We start from the raw sequence: 19,215 nt of genomic DNA, 5'->3' as shown, positions 1-19,215 counted from the left end.
TGTACCCTGTCACCCCCTGGCTTGGTGTGGAATTACCTTCTTTTGGCCCATTTAGCTGCCTCCCATGCACACATGTGTGACAAAATATACACACACACATATACATACTCTGTGTGTGTTTATAATCTATCTATCTATCTATCTATCTATCTATCTAAAAGTCTATTAGAGCATCATGCAAAAACCATCACACCTTTTTTTACAAAACTTTGCAGTCATTTCTAGCACAGTCTAAATTAAAATATAGGCTAATACATTTTCAATTTTCTACTTATGAATATCTAGAAAAAAATAATAATAATCTAGACAATCTCATTAAAAGTTGCCATTATCAGCTTAAATAATACTAAATCAATAGCACTTCATATCCGCTAGATAGCAGCAACAGGTCAGTAGCATGCCTTATTGGAACTGCTTGGAAGGAATGGCACTTATTTATTTAGAATCTGTCCATTTTATCTCATATCTTGTTTTTTTTTTCTTGTAAATATATATGTACTATATAAAACTGAATTTCTGTCTATGTGTTTGAGCATCATGTGAAAACCATGGCACCTATTTCTATAAGTGTTTGCAGTTATTTGAAGCTTAGAATATAGCCTAGCTTAGAATATAGCCTAATAAAGTTTTAGATTTTTTACATATAAATGTTCAGAAAAAAATAAAACTGAGACAGCCACACTAAAAGCTGTCATTTTTGCTTGACATGTGTGCCTTTTAACCTCATTATTTCCAGAACATAACATGATATTGATATGATTTTCTTTACTTCCAAGGAATTAAAAATGATTGCGTAAAAAAGAATGCCAATTTCAGATGTTTTGTTGAGTTTAATTATTGAGGATTTGCACACTTTTAAGTGTGTTGAAAAACTCCTTAACAGTTGATTCTATCAAAAATCCTTTCCCTCTTTTCTAAATTCTTATTTTATTACAAACAAAAGTTCTTATTCATTTTTGTCTAGGGCAAATAAGGGAGTACATACAGACTGTACTGTATATACACACACTTCATTAATATTTTGTCACTCATGTGTGCCTGGGGATCACCTTCCTGACTCAACAGAGTTAAGCAGTACCACTCCAGAGAAAGATGGGGGCGCTAACGCTAACTGTTTCTGCTCTTCCATTTGCAGCTAAAAGATGATGCCCAGTAAGGGCACCTAACCTTGGTCAGGGCTCCATAAAACCATGAGGTGTCTCATATCTGACCTGAACTTTGACAAGAATAGAGTGCCTGTGCAATCCTGAATCAAACCTTTCACATATTAGAAATCTTTTTGGTCTATTGACACAATTTTCATTGTGCCACTGTGCACTCATTTTTTTTTTTTGGTAAAAGGTTATTAATGATGATACCTTCACAATTGCTGTCTATAAACACAATTCCTCGGTTATATCTCTTTCCTCTCCTCTCCTGTCCTCCACACCTCCAGGAAAACTTTGTCCTCCTTCTACCCGACTCTGACTGCCTGTATGAGATTGAGTGGCTTCTTTTATCTAGGACCTGGGAGTACTTCTTGTGCTAGGGCATAGCCAAATGGAAGTCCCATAAAACAGGGCTGAGGAATCCCTGCAGCACTCCCTGACAAGGCTGTTCTACAGAACTACAATATCCAAAGTGCCTTGTGGGTATCTGCATAGGTAACGTCGCCCAAGGAATCTGCCTTCTACTGTCAGGGAATCCTGTTGTCCTGCCAGATTGTCTCCCCCTGTCCCTCCATTATACTGACCTCCCAGCCGGGTGTGGTTCCTGGGTCTAACCCAGCTGGAATACTAATGTACCCGCTGCCATGTTAGCATGTTTTCCCTGTCTTCTGGGTAAGACAGGATGTGTCTTTGCCCTGTTTCTTGTGGCATAATAAGGCTGGCCTCCCATCCAGTTAAGGCACCAAGTTCCATTCCGACCCATGTGTGCCATTTATCACAATATAAATACACATATAATGTGTGTGCACACTACATATACAGTGTATACATATTTATATATACACTATATATGTATATATACAGTATATAATATATATATAATAGAGGGAGAAAGAGAGATACAGAATGCTGTCTCAACATTTCTAAATCAAACATCATGCAAGGAAGTAATTTGTTCAGCAGCATGGTTTTTGTAATGGTAACTTCACCCCTTGAGATATGGAGACTGTGCCTGATCCAACAAACATGACACTAGCCATTTGCTCATTCACACTGGGCCAATTTCGAGCCATCACCTCACCCAGCTATCACATTTTTAGGATGATAGAGAAGTTTCTAGCACAACTTTATGGACCCAGGGGGACTGTGCAAACTGTATATATAGTACTGTAGGTAGTGACTGCAACAGGATTCCATTCCTGTTCTTTGGAGCTGACAGACAGCAACACTTGCCACTGTACCAGTTTGCTTTTTATTAAAAACATTTTCATCAATTTTGCCTGTGCTTATCTTAGAAAGTGAAATGACACAGTGGCTTAACCACTTTTGACCTTGATCCCAAATTATAGTTCAAACTCTACAGATTAATTTGCTTCATGTTGTTAGACTGTTCTTTAAATCTAATACTACTTTATAACTTTTACACATGTGGAGTTTTAAATAAATAAATATAGATCATATGAAAAGGAAAAAAAAAATCATATATAAAGAAGGATACAAGTGATCCTTCAAAAAGTAGCAATATGCAGAGTGGGGATTGTTTTTCATTACTTCCTAATGTGTCTGCATTGCCTTTAGTACTGTACATCTCAGCATTGACAAATAAGTTCATTATGATGGCATCTATTTATTACTTAAAGCAGAAATAAAATCACCCCAGTTTTTTCTTTTTACATAGTAGTTGCACTAGGGGTAATCTGAACACCCCGCAGCCATTTGCTTCTTGGTGTTGTTTAAGATCTTGTGTTCTAACCTAATGTAACGTTCTCAGGCACACACCCACACTGGCCAATTGATCTGTTTAATGGATTGAAACTTAATTTTTTCAGGTGTTCTTTACAGAAGTATTTTAGTAACGTATTAAAAGGTTTAACCTCTATGGCGTTAACCTAGTGTGTGACGCGGGCTTGGAATTCTACATAATTATGGCTATTCCATATTGCTGTTTTATGCCCCAGTAATGCTCAGGACAGTATTGTGTTGCCATTGTGTGGATAAAATAACATCATGCTGCAAAACTCATGAATAGTTCTATGCATTTTGCCACTTTAAGGTAACTGATCAATATTCATGAGATGGGAGGAACCTTTAACCAAAGCACAATGGCATGTAAACGAGAATCTATAAAGGCCATTAGAGAACAAACTGAAACTAAACCATTAATTCAATGAAATTATAGTGATGCCAATGTAACTTGGTCATCAGACAATCACACGGATAGTGGAACTGGTGTATATGACGCTGTACGACTGAACCGCCATGATATGCCTGGTGATTTCAGTCACACAGTGCTGCTGCTAGGTGCAAGTAGGTGCATGGCAAAATGATTGTCATCAAGTAGAAGGACAAGAAAGATGTTTTGTCCTCTAAGAACTATGCATAATGCAGCCACTTTCAATATTCGTGTTGGGGTAATACAGAGGAAGCTTACAATAACACAAGGGGCATGTCGATTATGCAGGCCAGGTGGTGACATTCTACCCTCTTATGCTCAAGGAATAGAAAAAATATGTTGAGAAAAGTGTGCAAAGAAACAAGCTTCTGCTATCCCAGTTGCAATGTTGGGCTTTGTGTTGGTGACTGTTTCAAAATGTTTCACACAAAGGTTGTGTAGTAAATTACTAAATCTTCGTCTGTACAGCAGTGGACACTGGACATACCCTTCCTAATGTATGTATGTTGACTTTTTGGTAATTACATGTTTCTGTTCCAGGTAATAACATTTCTTATTGTTGAAAATAAAAAAAAATCTAACGTTTTGACTGTTTTTTCTGGGGCTTAACATAACACTAAGGAGTTTAAAAGGACTATTCTTATTCTTTGAAGCTGTTAACAAATAAATGAAACATTATGTGATACATTTTCCTGTTGAAAGTCTGAAATAGAATATTCGATAAGTTGAGCATAAAATAAATGGTCAAAAAGTGTAAGCTCAGCCCAAAAAAATAAATAAATCCAAGTTTATGTGTACTGTAACATGTTTTCTTTCTGTACTCCATTGTAGTCAAGTAGTCTTAGTTTTTATATCACTTTCCACTGTACACTCCACCTCCACAAGACACTTCAGAATGCAAGCGAGAGTGCAATTGGAAGGCATAAGATAAAATACAAGATCATTCTATACATGATAAATGTTAATGTATGTAAAATCTGAAGATATGTGCTAGTAATAAAATATTCCATTGTCACCCTTGCCAAATGCTATCTATTGAACTGGCATGATTTATTTAATGTGTATATAAAGGTCAAAGTCTTTTTCTCTGTCAGTTGATCCACATTGATTTTAGCTTTTTTCATGATTGGAGCAAACATATAGTAAATCTCTCTTTTTAGTATCACAGATTGAATTTAGTATAGCTGGATTTATTATCAGTAGGCCTTGATGTACATGCGGGTCACAAAAGTTTCAGGCAGTTGGCATGAAAAATGATGTATCAGGCAAATACCTTGTAATATTAATAGCTTTTGTACAACCTAATTAACAAGCATTATCACTGTTTATGAATTTAGTCTTTGTGATTTTTAAAGTCCAGCTACATACACAATAGCATTAAAGTACATGGCCCTAAAGAGTGTCATTTGTATTCTGTTAGATACATTACAATTTATCTTTCTGTTCAAATTCTAACAACCATAAAGTTTCCACAATACTTTACTAACAAAATGCCAAGTAGCATATGCTTTGAATAGGAAATTACATCTGGCATATGTGTTTAGATTTTGCTTGAGGCAAGAGCTTTGTGCCCACCAGCATTTGCCAGTGTAATGAGGGAAAGGTACCTGTTATTTGTGTCCAAAGCTCAGCATCCACGTCCCTGTTCATTCATTTTACATAACCTCATATGCGTTTGGATTGTGGAAGTAGCAAGAAACAGTGCTTCCTCTAAACCCCCAAGCTCAATTTTCTTACATTTTGCAATTCAAAAATGAATTCCTGGTACCATAGTCATTTACAGTAAAAAAGCAAGAACATGGAAAAACTGCCAGTGATTGACTTGTTCCTGATGGAAAGTTTGCATTAGAGTGTTGAGCTTGTCTAAAAGAGATTTACCTGTGGATCTGCTCACTCACTTGAAGCAGATATCTCAATTAATCAATTAATTACCACTAAAAACCACTTCATCAATTGTGTGGACAACAATTTGTATGTCATGCTGGATTTGTATGCAGTGGTATTTTAGGTATGAAGATTCTGGTGGGGCCAGTCTTCTGTACTTCTATAGTGTGAACATTAACGTAATTAATGATATCTGTTCCTCTTTTGCTAGTTAAACATGCAAGTTCTCGCACCTTTCACATACTGCAGAAAGAAATCGATCAATCAGTGGAATGCTGGTGCCTACTCTCCTTCAATTGTCATAACTGCTGACATCTTCATCTGACAAAATAAAACTAAATAGATTTAAATGCTATAAACAAAATGACAGCCCCACAACTACCTGCTCCTCAGTAAAATATATTGGTTATGAACTGCCTAAATTGAAATGCCAACCCCTGAAGGGTTAGGAAAAAAGTATAGTGTGCTTGTCTACTTTTGAATTTTTTTTTTTTGTATGCTTTTATTGCAGTTCTTTTATTTGAAAGTTATGATAGAAACCTGTAAAGTTGTATATTTCTGCATTAAGTCTTACCATTACACATTAATCATTCAAAGCTCCTCGGTTACTGTAGATCAATATCTGATCCTATGAATACACAATTCTTTAACATTCACTACTTTTATTAAACATCATTGCCAAGAGTTTTTAAAAATCATGCAATAATGAGTAAATCTGTTCTCATACTGCCATTACCTCTCGGTTCTCTAATAAAGTTATATAAAATCAATTCATTACATTGTTGTTTTATTAAGAAAATCCCAGTTTAATCATTATGAAAATAAAAACAAATGTGTGCAAAATGCATAACTAAAAAGATTTGGCTCTTATTAACAGATTCATGCCCTGGTCGGCCAGCAGCCTCCGCCATATACTGTATGTCAGATGGACCAGAAGGGGCGGAGCTTCTGCCAGATGTCACCGCCTCTTGGGAGTGCCATCACTGTGCATCCTCTCTGCCCTGTGGGGAGAGGAGAGAATATCATTAGCATCATCACCCCTTCTCACCCTAGAGCGGTAGTGTTTACTTAAGTCGAGCTTGTCAGGGACCACTGGACACCCATGCCTGACAATATATAATGTTGGAGCAGGAATGAAGATGGCACCTGGGACTGTAGCATGTCAGAGATGGGACAAAACAAGCAGCAAAAGAGGAATGTGTATTTGGGATATGGGCACAGAGCCCTGGGGACAAAATATAGCTGTGGGGCGCAGGAGGTTCAGGAGGATAACAAGAGTGGAACAGCAAGAGACAGAGAGTGGAAAACAGTGCTAGCTAGAGCAGTGAGCGAGGCTGTAGGCAGTTGTGATTTTCTTGTTTTTATGGTGTGCCCTGGACCTTAACATCAGGCTGATAAGACAGAAACAGTGGTAGGAACTTTATTGAGTAAATAAAGCAAGCTGCTCCATCATCTACCAAAGGCTTTCTTGGTGTTCTGTATGCTTCCATCCAAGGACGCTACAATATTTACAAAATGTTAAATTCCAGACAAAGGTAATCTTTTCATACATCACTTTTCCCAACAACAACTGGATCAATTTATCACTATAACAATTATGTATCTTTAAATCGTAAAAAAACTATAGTCAATTTATGTATTTATTTTTACCCATATGTGCATCCTGCTAATTGATGATCTTTTTAAAGGATTATTTACATTATCAAGGAAGATAAAATGATCTTCAAATATCTAATGACGGAATTATATGTTATCACATTAGCCATTAGCGAAACCACAGTTCATCCATAGAATAGTTCCTATCTGTTTATCTGTTACAGATTTCCTTCGGGACACTATACATTTAATATTTACAGTATTGTATATTGTATATTCTGGCTGTAGTTTTGGATTGTCTACTTATCTTATGGTTGGCAGATTTTATGATTTTTCTGGGTTATTTTATGTTCAGAGTTGCTGCCAAAGCAACTGAATCTTTCTATTTTCTGTAGTGCCTTTCCTATCTGTCTGTTTATCTAACTGAGGCCTATAATTGATATTACACTTATTGCACAAGTGATGAAAATGACATTAAAGTAGATAACTAGGATGTTAGATCAGCTGCAAATACATTATAGAGTAAATGAGTAATGTATTGTAATTAGTAACCTTTTTTATAATAAATCTGTGACATGAACTGTAACTATAAAGGGTTTGTCAAAGTGTATAAACATCAGTATAACTTGCTTTAATTATCAGAATGAATGAACTGTTATAGATAGAAATTTCCCTCAGCATACAGTAAGATAATTTCCATTAAAAATGTACTGTTTGAAACATTACATTCTGATGTACATCATAACACATTATAAATAAATGTGTTGTAATAATGAGACAAAAACCAAGAAAAGGATTTGGGGTAACCACCCCGTATACTTGAACAATATGTGCAGGAAAACAACAAACACGATGCCTTAACAGACCGAGTCCACAACTGAACTAAACTGTAATAGGCAGTAAGTCGGCTTTATAGAGGGATGTCATGAAGGCTCGTGTTTTAAGGTAGGTGATGGAAGTGAGGTCAATACTGGATGCTGGAGTGAGGTTATCAGGTGGACTTTTACTTCTGAGTGTTTGCAGAGGAAGAACAGGTATTAGTGCTCATCATAAACCCCCCGGTTTGGCTTATCAGTCCCAAGCCCATTAACTGCCTCGCATATGCACATGTGTGACAAGGTCTTATTGCAAAGCAGCAATTACTGAATTGCTTCAAATCATGATGTATTTACTTCAAGATTTCTTTTCCCAGGGTCACTATTCTCCATCTTCAAATTTCAAACAAAAAAAAGTCTTCAGTCAAGCTTTTCTGAACTGTAGATAAAGTAATCCCAATGTTGGTGAACAGCTGGTGTATTTTTAATCATTTAAAATCAAGGTCCTTTACATTCTCAGGCTCAAACTCAAATTCTGAAAGGTTACTGAGGTAGAAGGCTAGTCAAAGTGCACTAGCTTACAGCCCTTGGTCCCATTTACTTATCAGTGTGTTTGTAATACAATAGCTGATCAAATATATTGTCTCTGAATATAATATGGAAGATTGAATAATGAAAATCTGCTCCTATCTACAAAATGCTTCGATAGTTCCATTAGAAAAGCATTATCAATAAAATAAAAAATGCAGTATATGCTGTGATATAATGAGTGCATTATCACACAATAAAATGAAACAGCGAGGGTCATTAACACTAGAATTACCAAAGCCTATGAAAAAACTCAGAAACCTGGTCCATCTTAAATCCCTTCACACCTCCCCACCGGTGCAGAAAGGGAAATAAGTTCAAGCCTTGATTATCTTGGAGTGAAGTGCTGGAGTTTTAGAGGGGAAATATTTGGAATACATACATTTCATGTGTGTTCTGTGTCTACAACAATCTATGTAAACACATTGTTAAAACAGAGACATGTTTCATGTTTTAGTAGTAAATGAGTCCAAATATCCAATAAACACTTTCACAAAAGGTGCAAATGCAATGCGACAGCTTCTGTGGTGCAGCGATAAGAACTCCTCAGTTGTAATCTAAAGGCAGTGGGATTGATCCTGGGTGCCTCGCAAATTTACAATTTCGAGTAGTGAGCTTCTCTTATTGTTAATGTTTAATGTTATACAATAAAAACACACATTTGATTTGCGTCTGTAACAGCTGGTGTAAATCATACATTATAATGAATACACATTATGCAGTTCATGTTGACATTATGTCATTTATTACTAAAACATGAAAAACGTTTCTGTTTCAACAATGTGTTTACATAGATTGTTGTAGATACGGAACACACATGAAATGTATGTTTTCCAAATATTTTCCCTCTAAAACTCCAGCACTTCACTCCAAGATAATCAAGGCTTGAACTGGGAGAACTTCTTACCCGTTCAGTGGTGGTGCTATAGCAGGCTGCTTGTGCTGATCAACATATTTACAAGACAAAAGATGCTGACGGAGAGGTGCAAAGGGATTTAAGGTGGGCCGGGTTTACATGTTTTTTCATAGGCATTGGTAATTCTAGTGTTAACAGATGAAATTGCTTGGAGGAAAAACTTGCAGCCACTTGAGCCCTCTATTACTGAATCTGAGACCCCTGAGTTACAAGGAATCAATTGCAGTCTTTAAAGAACCTCACAACATAAACTGGAACTTTCCATGGTATAGTTCTTCAAATATTTCATATACACAAATATATATTTGTAGTGCTTATGGTTTAATAGCACCGTTACTTTTGCTGCTTTAAACATTTTTAGAACATATTGTCTCTTCTAAAAATTAACAGAAAATCAAATCAACATATTCCCTTGTTTGCCTTACATGTTGTCCTGAAGTTTATTACATGCAAGTATTTCACCTTACTGTTTTTTTCATTAATGTGTATTTCATTTAAAATAAGTATTTAACAAAATTTCTAAATTTCATATGTTTTCTTATGTTAAAAATGTTCTTGTGGAATGGAAAACAGAAAAATTGTTCTTCAGTAGGGAACATTAACATGAAGTTGTGTGCATCATGTCCAACAGTGTAGGATGGATTATACTCATTAATTTGAGTATATTTTTGTGAAATTAAATTAATTGAAAGTTTAGGATGGATTATCCTTATTAATTTGATTCCAGTTTTATGAAATTAAATGAATGTTATGGTTGAAGCCACTTTGAAGCCAGAGATACCCCTGTGGTACTGATATTATTCTGCGATTGACAGCTCACTCCAGCTGACCAAAGGATAAATGGATTTGAGACTTATTGCTAACATACAGTGCAGTCACCATGAAGCCGTTGTGTATTGTCTGATTATAAAATAGAAGACTTCTTTTCTTTTTTGCTTTAATTATGTCAGTTGGAATATATTACAGTGGAGCTTTGTCAGTTTGTTTCACAGACAGATGCAAGTACAAACAAGGAATAAATTTGGTGTAAGCAAACATTTTCAGTAGGTCTTTAAAGGAAATATCCTGTTTGTTGTGTACTTATGGAAGCTGCTACCCAGTGCCAATAGGCAGAGAGTGGATGTCACACCATGGAAGTGTTTCAAGTTTTTATTTCTCTCTTTCCCAAAATATTTGTGAAATCGAACCTTGTCCATCACTTGGTGTTGCACCCCCTTTATAAATACAAATGTGGCTCAGAAATGGAATTTTGTTTGTCTTGAACTGTGTTTGGTTATACTCATTTCCAGAGGTTATTTTAACTTTATTGTTTTGTTTCCTGAATTTTGCACACTCATTGACCTTGATTTAGGACTTCCTTTCAGTTCTGATTTTTGACTTGTTTGCTACCCTTTGTTTTGGACTCTTCTACATGATACAGTCTTCATTTTTTATCTCTTTATTCTGTGTAGCTGGAGATGGAGTCTCTTCTTCAACATGACTGAATGCATATGTTGGGGGTGAAATAATAGTTTTTCATCTAAAGCTACTTACAAGGATGGAATCATTTGCATACTCTTCATTTTTTAACAGCTGGAGAACATGCAGATTAAATGACTCGCTGTGGGTCACACAGGGAGTTGAAGGTGGTGTTTGAACAGGAGGTCTTGTGCTTTAAGGTTCAATACCTTAGTGGTTACATCATGCCAAACTGATTTCAATTGGAAAATAGCTACTGTGTGTTATTTTTTATCCTTAATTAATCTACAGTACACTACAAAAATAATTACATATGACAAATATCCATCTATCCATCTAAATCCACTTTATTTTATAACAAGTATATGACCAATAGAATATACATTTCAAATACACATTATCATCAGTATCATAAAGGTGTCCATTACTAAATGAAAACAGCCAGGAAAATTGTTAATTTGTCTTATTTATTCATTCATTTTTACTGCAGTACTGATTCTGTCATCATAAAAAAGGGAGAGATCTATATGAGAATAACAATGAAATCTGGCTATAAAGGTACAGCAAAGTAAATGAATCAAGGTAAATAACATTCAATCTGGCTTTCATATAAGTAACATATAAATGTTTTTCATATAAAGACCATCACAAACATAATCACGAACAAGACTTTGCATGATATCTTGGCGAGCTCTCGTTTCAAGAGGGCTTGTTCTCTTTCTCTAATATAGAACCCTTGTCCTCATCTGAATTCACTTCTATTATAGCACGTGTTTATGTGAGAACAGCAGTGTCAGATCGGGGGGACCGTGAACGTGACTGAGAGAAGAAAAAGGAATTAAAAAAAAAATGGTACCATAAATTTAGACCGGCTGTTACAGACTCAAATCAAATGCATGTTTTTTTTTATTCTATAATAGTAACATTAAGAGCAGCTAACAACTCAAAATGGTCGCGCTCAGAATCGAGGCAGTGACCTCTTGATTACGAGTCAGCAGTTCTTCCCACTGCACCACCAGAGTGGTTATGTCAGCATTGTATCCTAACCTGTTTTCTTTTTCTGCGATTATATTCTTGACAAAAAACACACTTGTTTTGTTATATTTGTACCTTTTGCGAAAGTGTTTATTTGATATTTGGACTTTCACACATTATACACTTAATGTCTACATTTTGTCAATTATTACTAAACTATGTAAAATGTTTCTTTTTTAGTTATGTGTTCAACAATTCCTGCCTCGCATTTCATCCTACATTTACACAGACTGTTGTAGACATGGAGCACACATAAAATGCACGTATTCCAAATAATGATATATTGTATTATTTACCGTATACAACTCCAGACGCATCACACGCACATAAGGAGCCTTGGCTTGAGCTGGAAGAACTTTTTTCCCGAGTGGAGCTCCATTGAGGTAGGGGGGATGGGATAGCAGGTTGCTTGTGCTGATCGACACATTTACAAAACAAAAGTCGCAAATGGAGAGGTGCAAAGGAATTTAAGGTGGGCCGGGATTACAAGTTTTTTCACAGGCTTCTGGGATTCTAGTGTTAATTGTCTGTTTTTTTGCTTTCAATAGATACAATTCAGACACATTTATTATTTTTGTAGATTATAACAATCAAAAGGGGAAGTTGTTGTCAAGTCTTAATCACTGCCTTTGTAGACTGTCTTTGTTCTCCCCATTTTTATGTGTGATTTTCACAGAATACTTTGGTTTTCCTACCACATTTCAAATACAGTGGTACCTTGAGATACAAGGGCCCCAACGTACGAGTTTTTTGAGATACGAGTCATCACTAGGTTGATTTTTTGCCTTGAGTTATGAGCCAAAATTTAAAATACGAGCCATCGAAGAGCATTCCGAGGAACTAACGATGGAGGAGTTGACGGAACTACAGACGCGGCAACATACGGAGGTTCTGCAGGCGATTGGTATCGTGCAGGAGGTTATCTCTTAAAGTGAGGTAAAGGAAGTGTTTGCAATGTGGGAAAAAGTTTTGAACATTAAAGAAAAGAAACACCCTGAAAAAATTACAACTGATCGTGCAGCGGCGCTATTTAATGATACTTGTTTAGCACTTGGCTTTATTGTAAAGAAACACCAGTTGCAACTGATCGTGCAGTGGCGCTATTTAATGACACTTGTCTAACACTTGGCTTTATTGAAAAGAAACACCAGTTGCAACTGATCGTGCAGTGGCGCTATTTAATGACACTTGTCTAACACTTGGCTTTATTAAAAAGAAACACCAGCTGCAACTGATTGTGCAGTGGCGCTATTTAATGACACTTTATTGAAAAGAAATACCAGTTGCAACTGATCGTGCAGCGGAGCTATTTAATGACACTTGCCTAACTCATTTCAGAAACATTCTAAAGGGGAGGACTAAACATAGCTCCTTGGAGCTAGCTCCTATTGAAACGCCTTGTGGATGAAAGTGACGAAAGCGTGCCAAAAAAGAAAAAAAACTAGTGAAGAAGAAAATTGAGTTAAGCAAAAGTGAACAACATTACAGTACGCTAATCGGCTTTGCCAACATCTGTTTATTTCTTTAGATTCTCTTTTATGTATTTGGTTTTATTTTGATTGTATACAATATTTGTTCATTATAAATACATTTTTCTTATGTTGAAAACATTTAACAAAAAATTGGGGTGGTTTTTTGGGGGCTGGAACGAATTAATCTCATTTCAATTAATTTCAATGGAGAAAACTGATTTGAGATACAAGCATTTTGATTTACGAGTTCACTGAACGAATTAAACTCATATCTCAAGGTATCACTGTATATGCAGGTTACGCTGATTGGCAACTCAAAATGGGCCTAAAAAATAAGAACCTGTCCATACAGGGCACTCTAACTGGGATTCAGATTGTATCAAGGTTCAAGGTTAACTTTATTTGTCATTCAAAACCACACACAGCAGTATATAGACAAAGCAATCATGTGACCTGGTTTGATTACGTGGAAAATTAGACAACAGAAATAAAGAAATATAACAACTAGAAAAACAAGATTAAATAACAGAGAAACACAACCTATTGCAAGCATGAGTTATATAGTGTACTTTATTATCAGACTGACTACTGTTTAAGAGTGTAATAGCTTGAGGGATAAAACATTTATGAAATCTGGAAAGCTCTGCGCCATATATTTTGGTCCCGCTTGCAGAAGGTCAAACAGTCCATTGTGGGGTTGAATTGCATCATAGGCCCCCGGATAAAGTAGTGTGCTGGGGCCCCTGTCTTAATAGCAAAACAGAAACATGCATAGGCATCAGAAACATCGTGGGCCCCTATGCTCCTGGGGCACCCAGCCCCTGTCTCTGATAATGTTGGTGGCCCATTTTGGCAGTGTTTGCTATAGAATTCATGTATGGGGATGTGGTGGTGGGGTCCCAGGAATCATGGTCACTTCTGTCCTGCCTTAACTAGGGAGTACTGGAGGTGTGTTGGGTCCTGGTGAGATCATTTGTTATCTCCATTCCCAGGAACATTCTACTCCTGATATCTGGTAGTTGAGTCATGGTAACTCGACCTTTTTCTTGAAGAAAGAAGTCCAGTTGCCATGACTCAACTACCAGATAATTTCACCTGAATGACTGAGAATCTTCACAGACATTCTGCTCCTGACTAATTACAGAGTGGAAGGTGAATGGTATGGTTCTTCCTGAAGTTGACAATGATCTCATTTGCATTATTGACATTCAGAGGCAGGTTATTATTCATAAGCCTGTCCAGGAGTTGTTTGACATCCTCTCTGTTAGCATTCCTCTCATTAAAACTGATGAGCTCTATCACTGTTGTGACATCAGTGAATTTAATGATGTGGTTTGTGCTGTACCAAGTGCAACAGTCATGTGTCATCAGTGTGAAGGGTAGAAGACTCAAGATGCAGCCTTGGGGGGGGGGCACCAGTGCTCAGAAGGATGGTATTTAATGTATTGTTTCCAACTTGGACTGACTGGGTTCTGTCTGCCAGGAATTCTAATATCCAATTGCAGGAGGGTTATTTCCAAGCCCAGTACAGAAGACTTATACATGATGTGCTGAGGAGAAATTGTTTTGAATGTGGAGCTGAAGTCTAAAAGTAGTATGTAGACATGCGTGTCTCTACCCTCCAGGTGTGCAGGGCTCAGTTGGAGTGCAATCCCTATTCCATCATCAGTTGAGCGATTAGGATGGTTAGCAAATGGGAGAAGATCCAGTATGGAGGAGAGTCTGGATGTGCCATGACCAGTCTCAGGGGCTAGAAAGTTAATTGAAAATATTATTTTAAAACTTTTGATTGTTTTTGCCACTTTGTGGTGCCAACAGCTCTACTTGACCAAATATGACCTCTTTTTAAAATTGTTCCATAGGGCTCTCCCAACCTATGGTCGGGTAGATGATGTAACTTCCAGACCTTATGTTTGCTGACACACAACAATAAAATCTGGCATCAAGCAGTAGTCTATACTGTATTTGTAAATGTCGGCAAAACCATTATTGAGTTACACAAACAGAAAACAACCACATGCATGGTCATATCCTATCCGATGATATACTGCAAGCATGTAAGCGTACTGTACATGTTATCCTGCTTGTGGTGGTCTTTTCAGCTACTGGAGAGTGCCTCTAACTAGGCTATGTAACCTCATCAGTTTTATTCTGTGGTACAAAAGCTGTGAGCACAAGGTTAAAAATTCATAGCGGATAAGACTGTAGAACCCAAAAATAAATCATGTTACAGTGTATAGGCACCATGTCCCATTTTGGCAGGTGGTAGGAGATTATTAGAAAGCCTCCCAATTCTGAACAAAGGTGACCCATGCACTAAGGAGTTTAACAGGCTTAAAGTGTGCAGTAAACTAAGGATGTCTTCACAGATGTTGTGAAAAATACTAGAAGACTTCTGGACTAATGGAGAGTTCCTTTATTTCAGTTGATTTATTACTTGGTATTCTGAACTCTAAAGAAGACAGTTATCCGCAAACTAACAAGTTCACTTTTCAGGTTGGGAGAGGCACACAACAGGACAATTTCATAAAATAAATAAATCTGTACATTGAATGAACAATCCTTTTTCAGAGCATTTGATATTAGTGAGTGACTAATATATGAATCATGAAAAGTCAAGCAACAGGGATTATTTTAAGTAAACGCCAAATCTCTGAGGTTCAATCAAAAACTCAGAGTGAGCTTAAGAATGGTTTATTTTGTAATAAATTAGTAAATACCCTTTAAAAGAAGTTCAGCATTTTCAAACATCTGTGAATTTCTTTTCTTTTTAATGGATTGACATATATGTGTCTTAACAGTGAGCGAGATCTGTCAACCTTCCCCAATGATGTCATGACTGCACAATGTCCACATAACGAAAAGAAACAAATTAAAAGCTAAAGATTAAAAAAAAGTCAACTTTTAGCTCTCCAAAGAGTGAATTGTTCGTTTTTTAACTTCCTAAAGAGACAGAAAAAGATGAATGCAGCTAGTTTTGAAGGAAGTAGTATCCTCTGGTGATTGGATCAAAGTCCCTTCCAGTGCCTTTTCAGAATTATGTTATTTTATCCATCACATCCAGCCTGCTTTCAGTTTACGGTTTCCCGTCTAAAATGAATGTCCCTTTGGGTCCATTTTTGTCTGAAGCAGTCTCTGCAGAGGTGTCAGAACTCTGATTTATATCTTTGTTATTGATGAAGTACAGAGCTGACCAAAGTGTTGGTAGAGCTGCAGTTAAGTCATCCACTTTAGCATCCATTCTGGAATGCTGGTGGGTGTGCAGCTGGCTTTCCATATCTTTGTTAAATCCGTTAGCTTGAGAGGCCTTGTGTGGCACTAAAAGCCTAACAAAATGGACAATGCCCATTTTCTCCTACATTGGGAGTCACCATCACAAAGTCAAAAACTGTAAAGCAGTAAATCGAAGAAAGCCGGAGTGGCAGGGACTTCTAGGACACATGCTGATGTTCTCTGCTTGCACATTTGACTTTCTCTGAAGTGGCTGTCACTGCAGACAGAGCGGCTACAGACCAGGATTTAAGTGCCAGTGCTAGTGGCATCTGTGCTGCCTAGTTGTCCCACTGCAACCGCTAAGCAGTGATTTAACAATTCTGTAAGATGTTAAGAAATGATTGACCTATTTCTCAGGTGATCTGTGATGGCTAGCAAAAGGCAGAAAGTATTACTGATATACAGGTGTGATATATACTTTAAATATGCATTTTTAATAATAAATTATACTGTGTATTTACAGATGTAATATTTGTACACTCTCTATAAATGCATGTTATATATCAAGCTACATTTAAGATCAAAGGCAGCACATAAAAGCTTAAGTAATAAAAGATGAATGTTTTAATTCATTGTGATGAAGAGCACCATTAACTTAACTGCAGTGTAATTGAAAGCAAATGAGTGTTGCCATTGCTCTTTCTTTCATGTAAATCAGCTCATTGGGTCTCTTGATATATATTTTCATAACAGTATCACCCAGGAGCAGATGTGCAACTTTTGGTTGATATGGGTGTCTGGCGTGAAAGCCAAGAAGTAAAATTACAACATTAATCATAGATCTGTTTTCACCTTATCAGCCTGATACGAGGCCAAGTCATCTAACCGTTTATCAGTTTATTCACTCAAAGCGTTTCTCATGTCTTGACAGGTGAGAAATGATCTGACCAATGAACTGGAGAAAGCAGAAATTCAAATTGCAGACACAGAAAGCTTCTCTAATGATCCCTGCATCAATGTGAAAAAGCTGAAGGTAAGAAGACTTTACAACATCTATTTAATGATGAATATCTTAGTATTGTCCACATTGGAAAATCGTCTCCCAATTCACCCTAATCCACTTTTCTCAGTTTTGGCTATCATTAGAGGTGACGCCCATTCTTCCCATGTGTGAAACCCAAGCGCAAAATTAAAATTTAAGAGTATCTGTATATTGGAAAAAGATGACTATGCCTGATATTTATGTTATATGTTTTCACATGAAAAGAATTATTTATTAAGTACAGTAAATTAGCATACTGATGCTATGCAATCATATGAGGTGTATCTACATACTTTTCAAAGTGTTTGCTGCTGGTTTTCAGTCCATCAGTCCATCTCAAAATCAGTCCCCATGGGGTTGTCAGCATGCCCATGGATACAACAAAGTTTAGCATTACAATGCATTTTGTGTATTGTTTATGGTTGCTATGCCCTTTGCCAGTTATATGACCTATTAAGTTATGGCTAAAACAACCCTCTGACAGGGTAAAAGGTTGTAACTCCTACTGTTCAGATCATTAATATCCACATTATCACTTCACAAAGTGGCATCTCATGGAAATAATTCTGAAACTGTCTGAGTGAAAGAGTGGGCTGTTAACCTTAACTGTACAATAGATGGTCCCACATGGACCTTAGCAGAAGACCAAATTGCTCTTAGGACAGAAGTCCTACTTCAACTAATATACATTTGAAAAGTCATTAATTCTGTGTGCAAATAAAAAAAACAGTAACATTTAAGAAATCTTTAATATAGTCCTCCAACTACATGCTTAATGTTAATTAAGTTACAAACTGCTTGCTCAGTGTAGCAGGAAGAAATACACCAGCTGTTTTAAATTCTGCTGTGTAGGTGTCATTATCTATAACTTGCAGACTCAAAAACAATGAAACAATAAGCCAACAAAACATCAATGTGAACAATATCTTTGTTTTAAACTAGGTACCCCAAAGGACTTCCAAAAATGCCCGTTATAGGGGAAAACCATCAAACCTGGGTAGTACCGATGGCAAACACAGAATTTTATAAAAAATAATTCACAAAAATAATCTGTCAAACAGTAAATCTCTATAGAACAAAAAGGCAATCTCAAGTAAACACAATCACAAAAATCACAAATCCAAAGCGAGGTCAAAACACAGGGCAGAAGTTCAAAAATCCAGAAATATCAAAAAGCTCAGCAGAAACACAGTACTCTGCAAACCTCTCAAGTGCATTCAGATGAAGCTTCAGAAATGGTGGGAGATCCTTTGGATTTATAGGCTGGAGGGCAGGACCGGGTGGTGATTGGCAGGTGGCCCCACCTCCTGGAGAACCTCCTACAAAACACATGGAACATAACCAAGGCATTCATACAAAGCCAAAATGAAAACAAAGACTACAACTAATAACCACAACAAATATTAATGTGAACAAAGGAATTAAAAATGGAAAAAACTGACATAAAGGGAAGATCTGAACCCTAGACCCGTAAAGGAATCCTGGCTGGAACACTACAGTGTTGTGAGCTGAGAGAATATGGTCCAAAGGACAAGAAATATTAAACAAGAAAAGATTCTGGAAATAAAGCTAAGTGGGGTACAGCAAGTGAGTAGTTGAAACTTCAGGCCAAGTACAAAACCAACAATCAGAAGAAATGATTGTCAAAGTCCAAAACACACCAGAAACACAGAAATACAATTGGGAATGTTCCTAACTGTCTGAAAAGCCTTTGACTAAATTATTGTTGAAATTAGAAAAATAGATTTTAGCCACAAACTTGTATGCTTTTATTACTGCAACACCATCTTAAATAGTGTTTGCAATGATGACACCATGCTCAGTATCGATGTTGTAGAGTTGTGTTTATGTTTTTTGTTATATTTGGTTTTGTTT

At 36.6% G+C, this 19,215-nt stretch overlaps 1 protein-coding gene across 1 annotated transcript in view; it reads left to right on the top strand.

The window, feature by feature from the left end:
- gabbr2 (gamma-aminobutyric acid (GABA) B receptor, 2) overlaps positions 1 to 19,215 on the top strand; it is an 899,531-nt gene that overhangs the window by 552,231 nt on the left and 328,085 nt on the right. The window contains exon 4 of the mRNA XM_039736684.1: positions 17,230 to 17,331. Within this exon, the coding sequence (XP_039592618.1) occupies positions 17,230 to 17,331 (102 nt within the window). The remainder of the gene's footprint in view (positions 1 to 17,229; positions 17,332 to 19,215) is intronic.

The sequence above is a fragment of the Polypterus senegalus genome, chromosome 15 (genome assembly GCF_016835505.1).
Source record: "Polypterus senegalus isolate Bchr_013 chromosome 15, ASM1683550v1, whole genome shotgun sequence".
NCBI lineage: Eukaryota > Metazoa > Chordata > Cladistia > Polypteriformes > Polypteridae > Polypterus > Polypterus senegalus.
The sequence above is the reverse complement of the archived record's forward strand: the minus strand, read 5'-3'. Positions and strand labels throughout refer to the sequence as shown.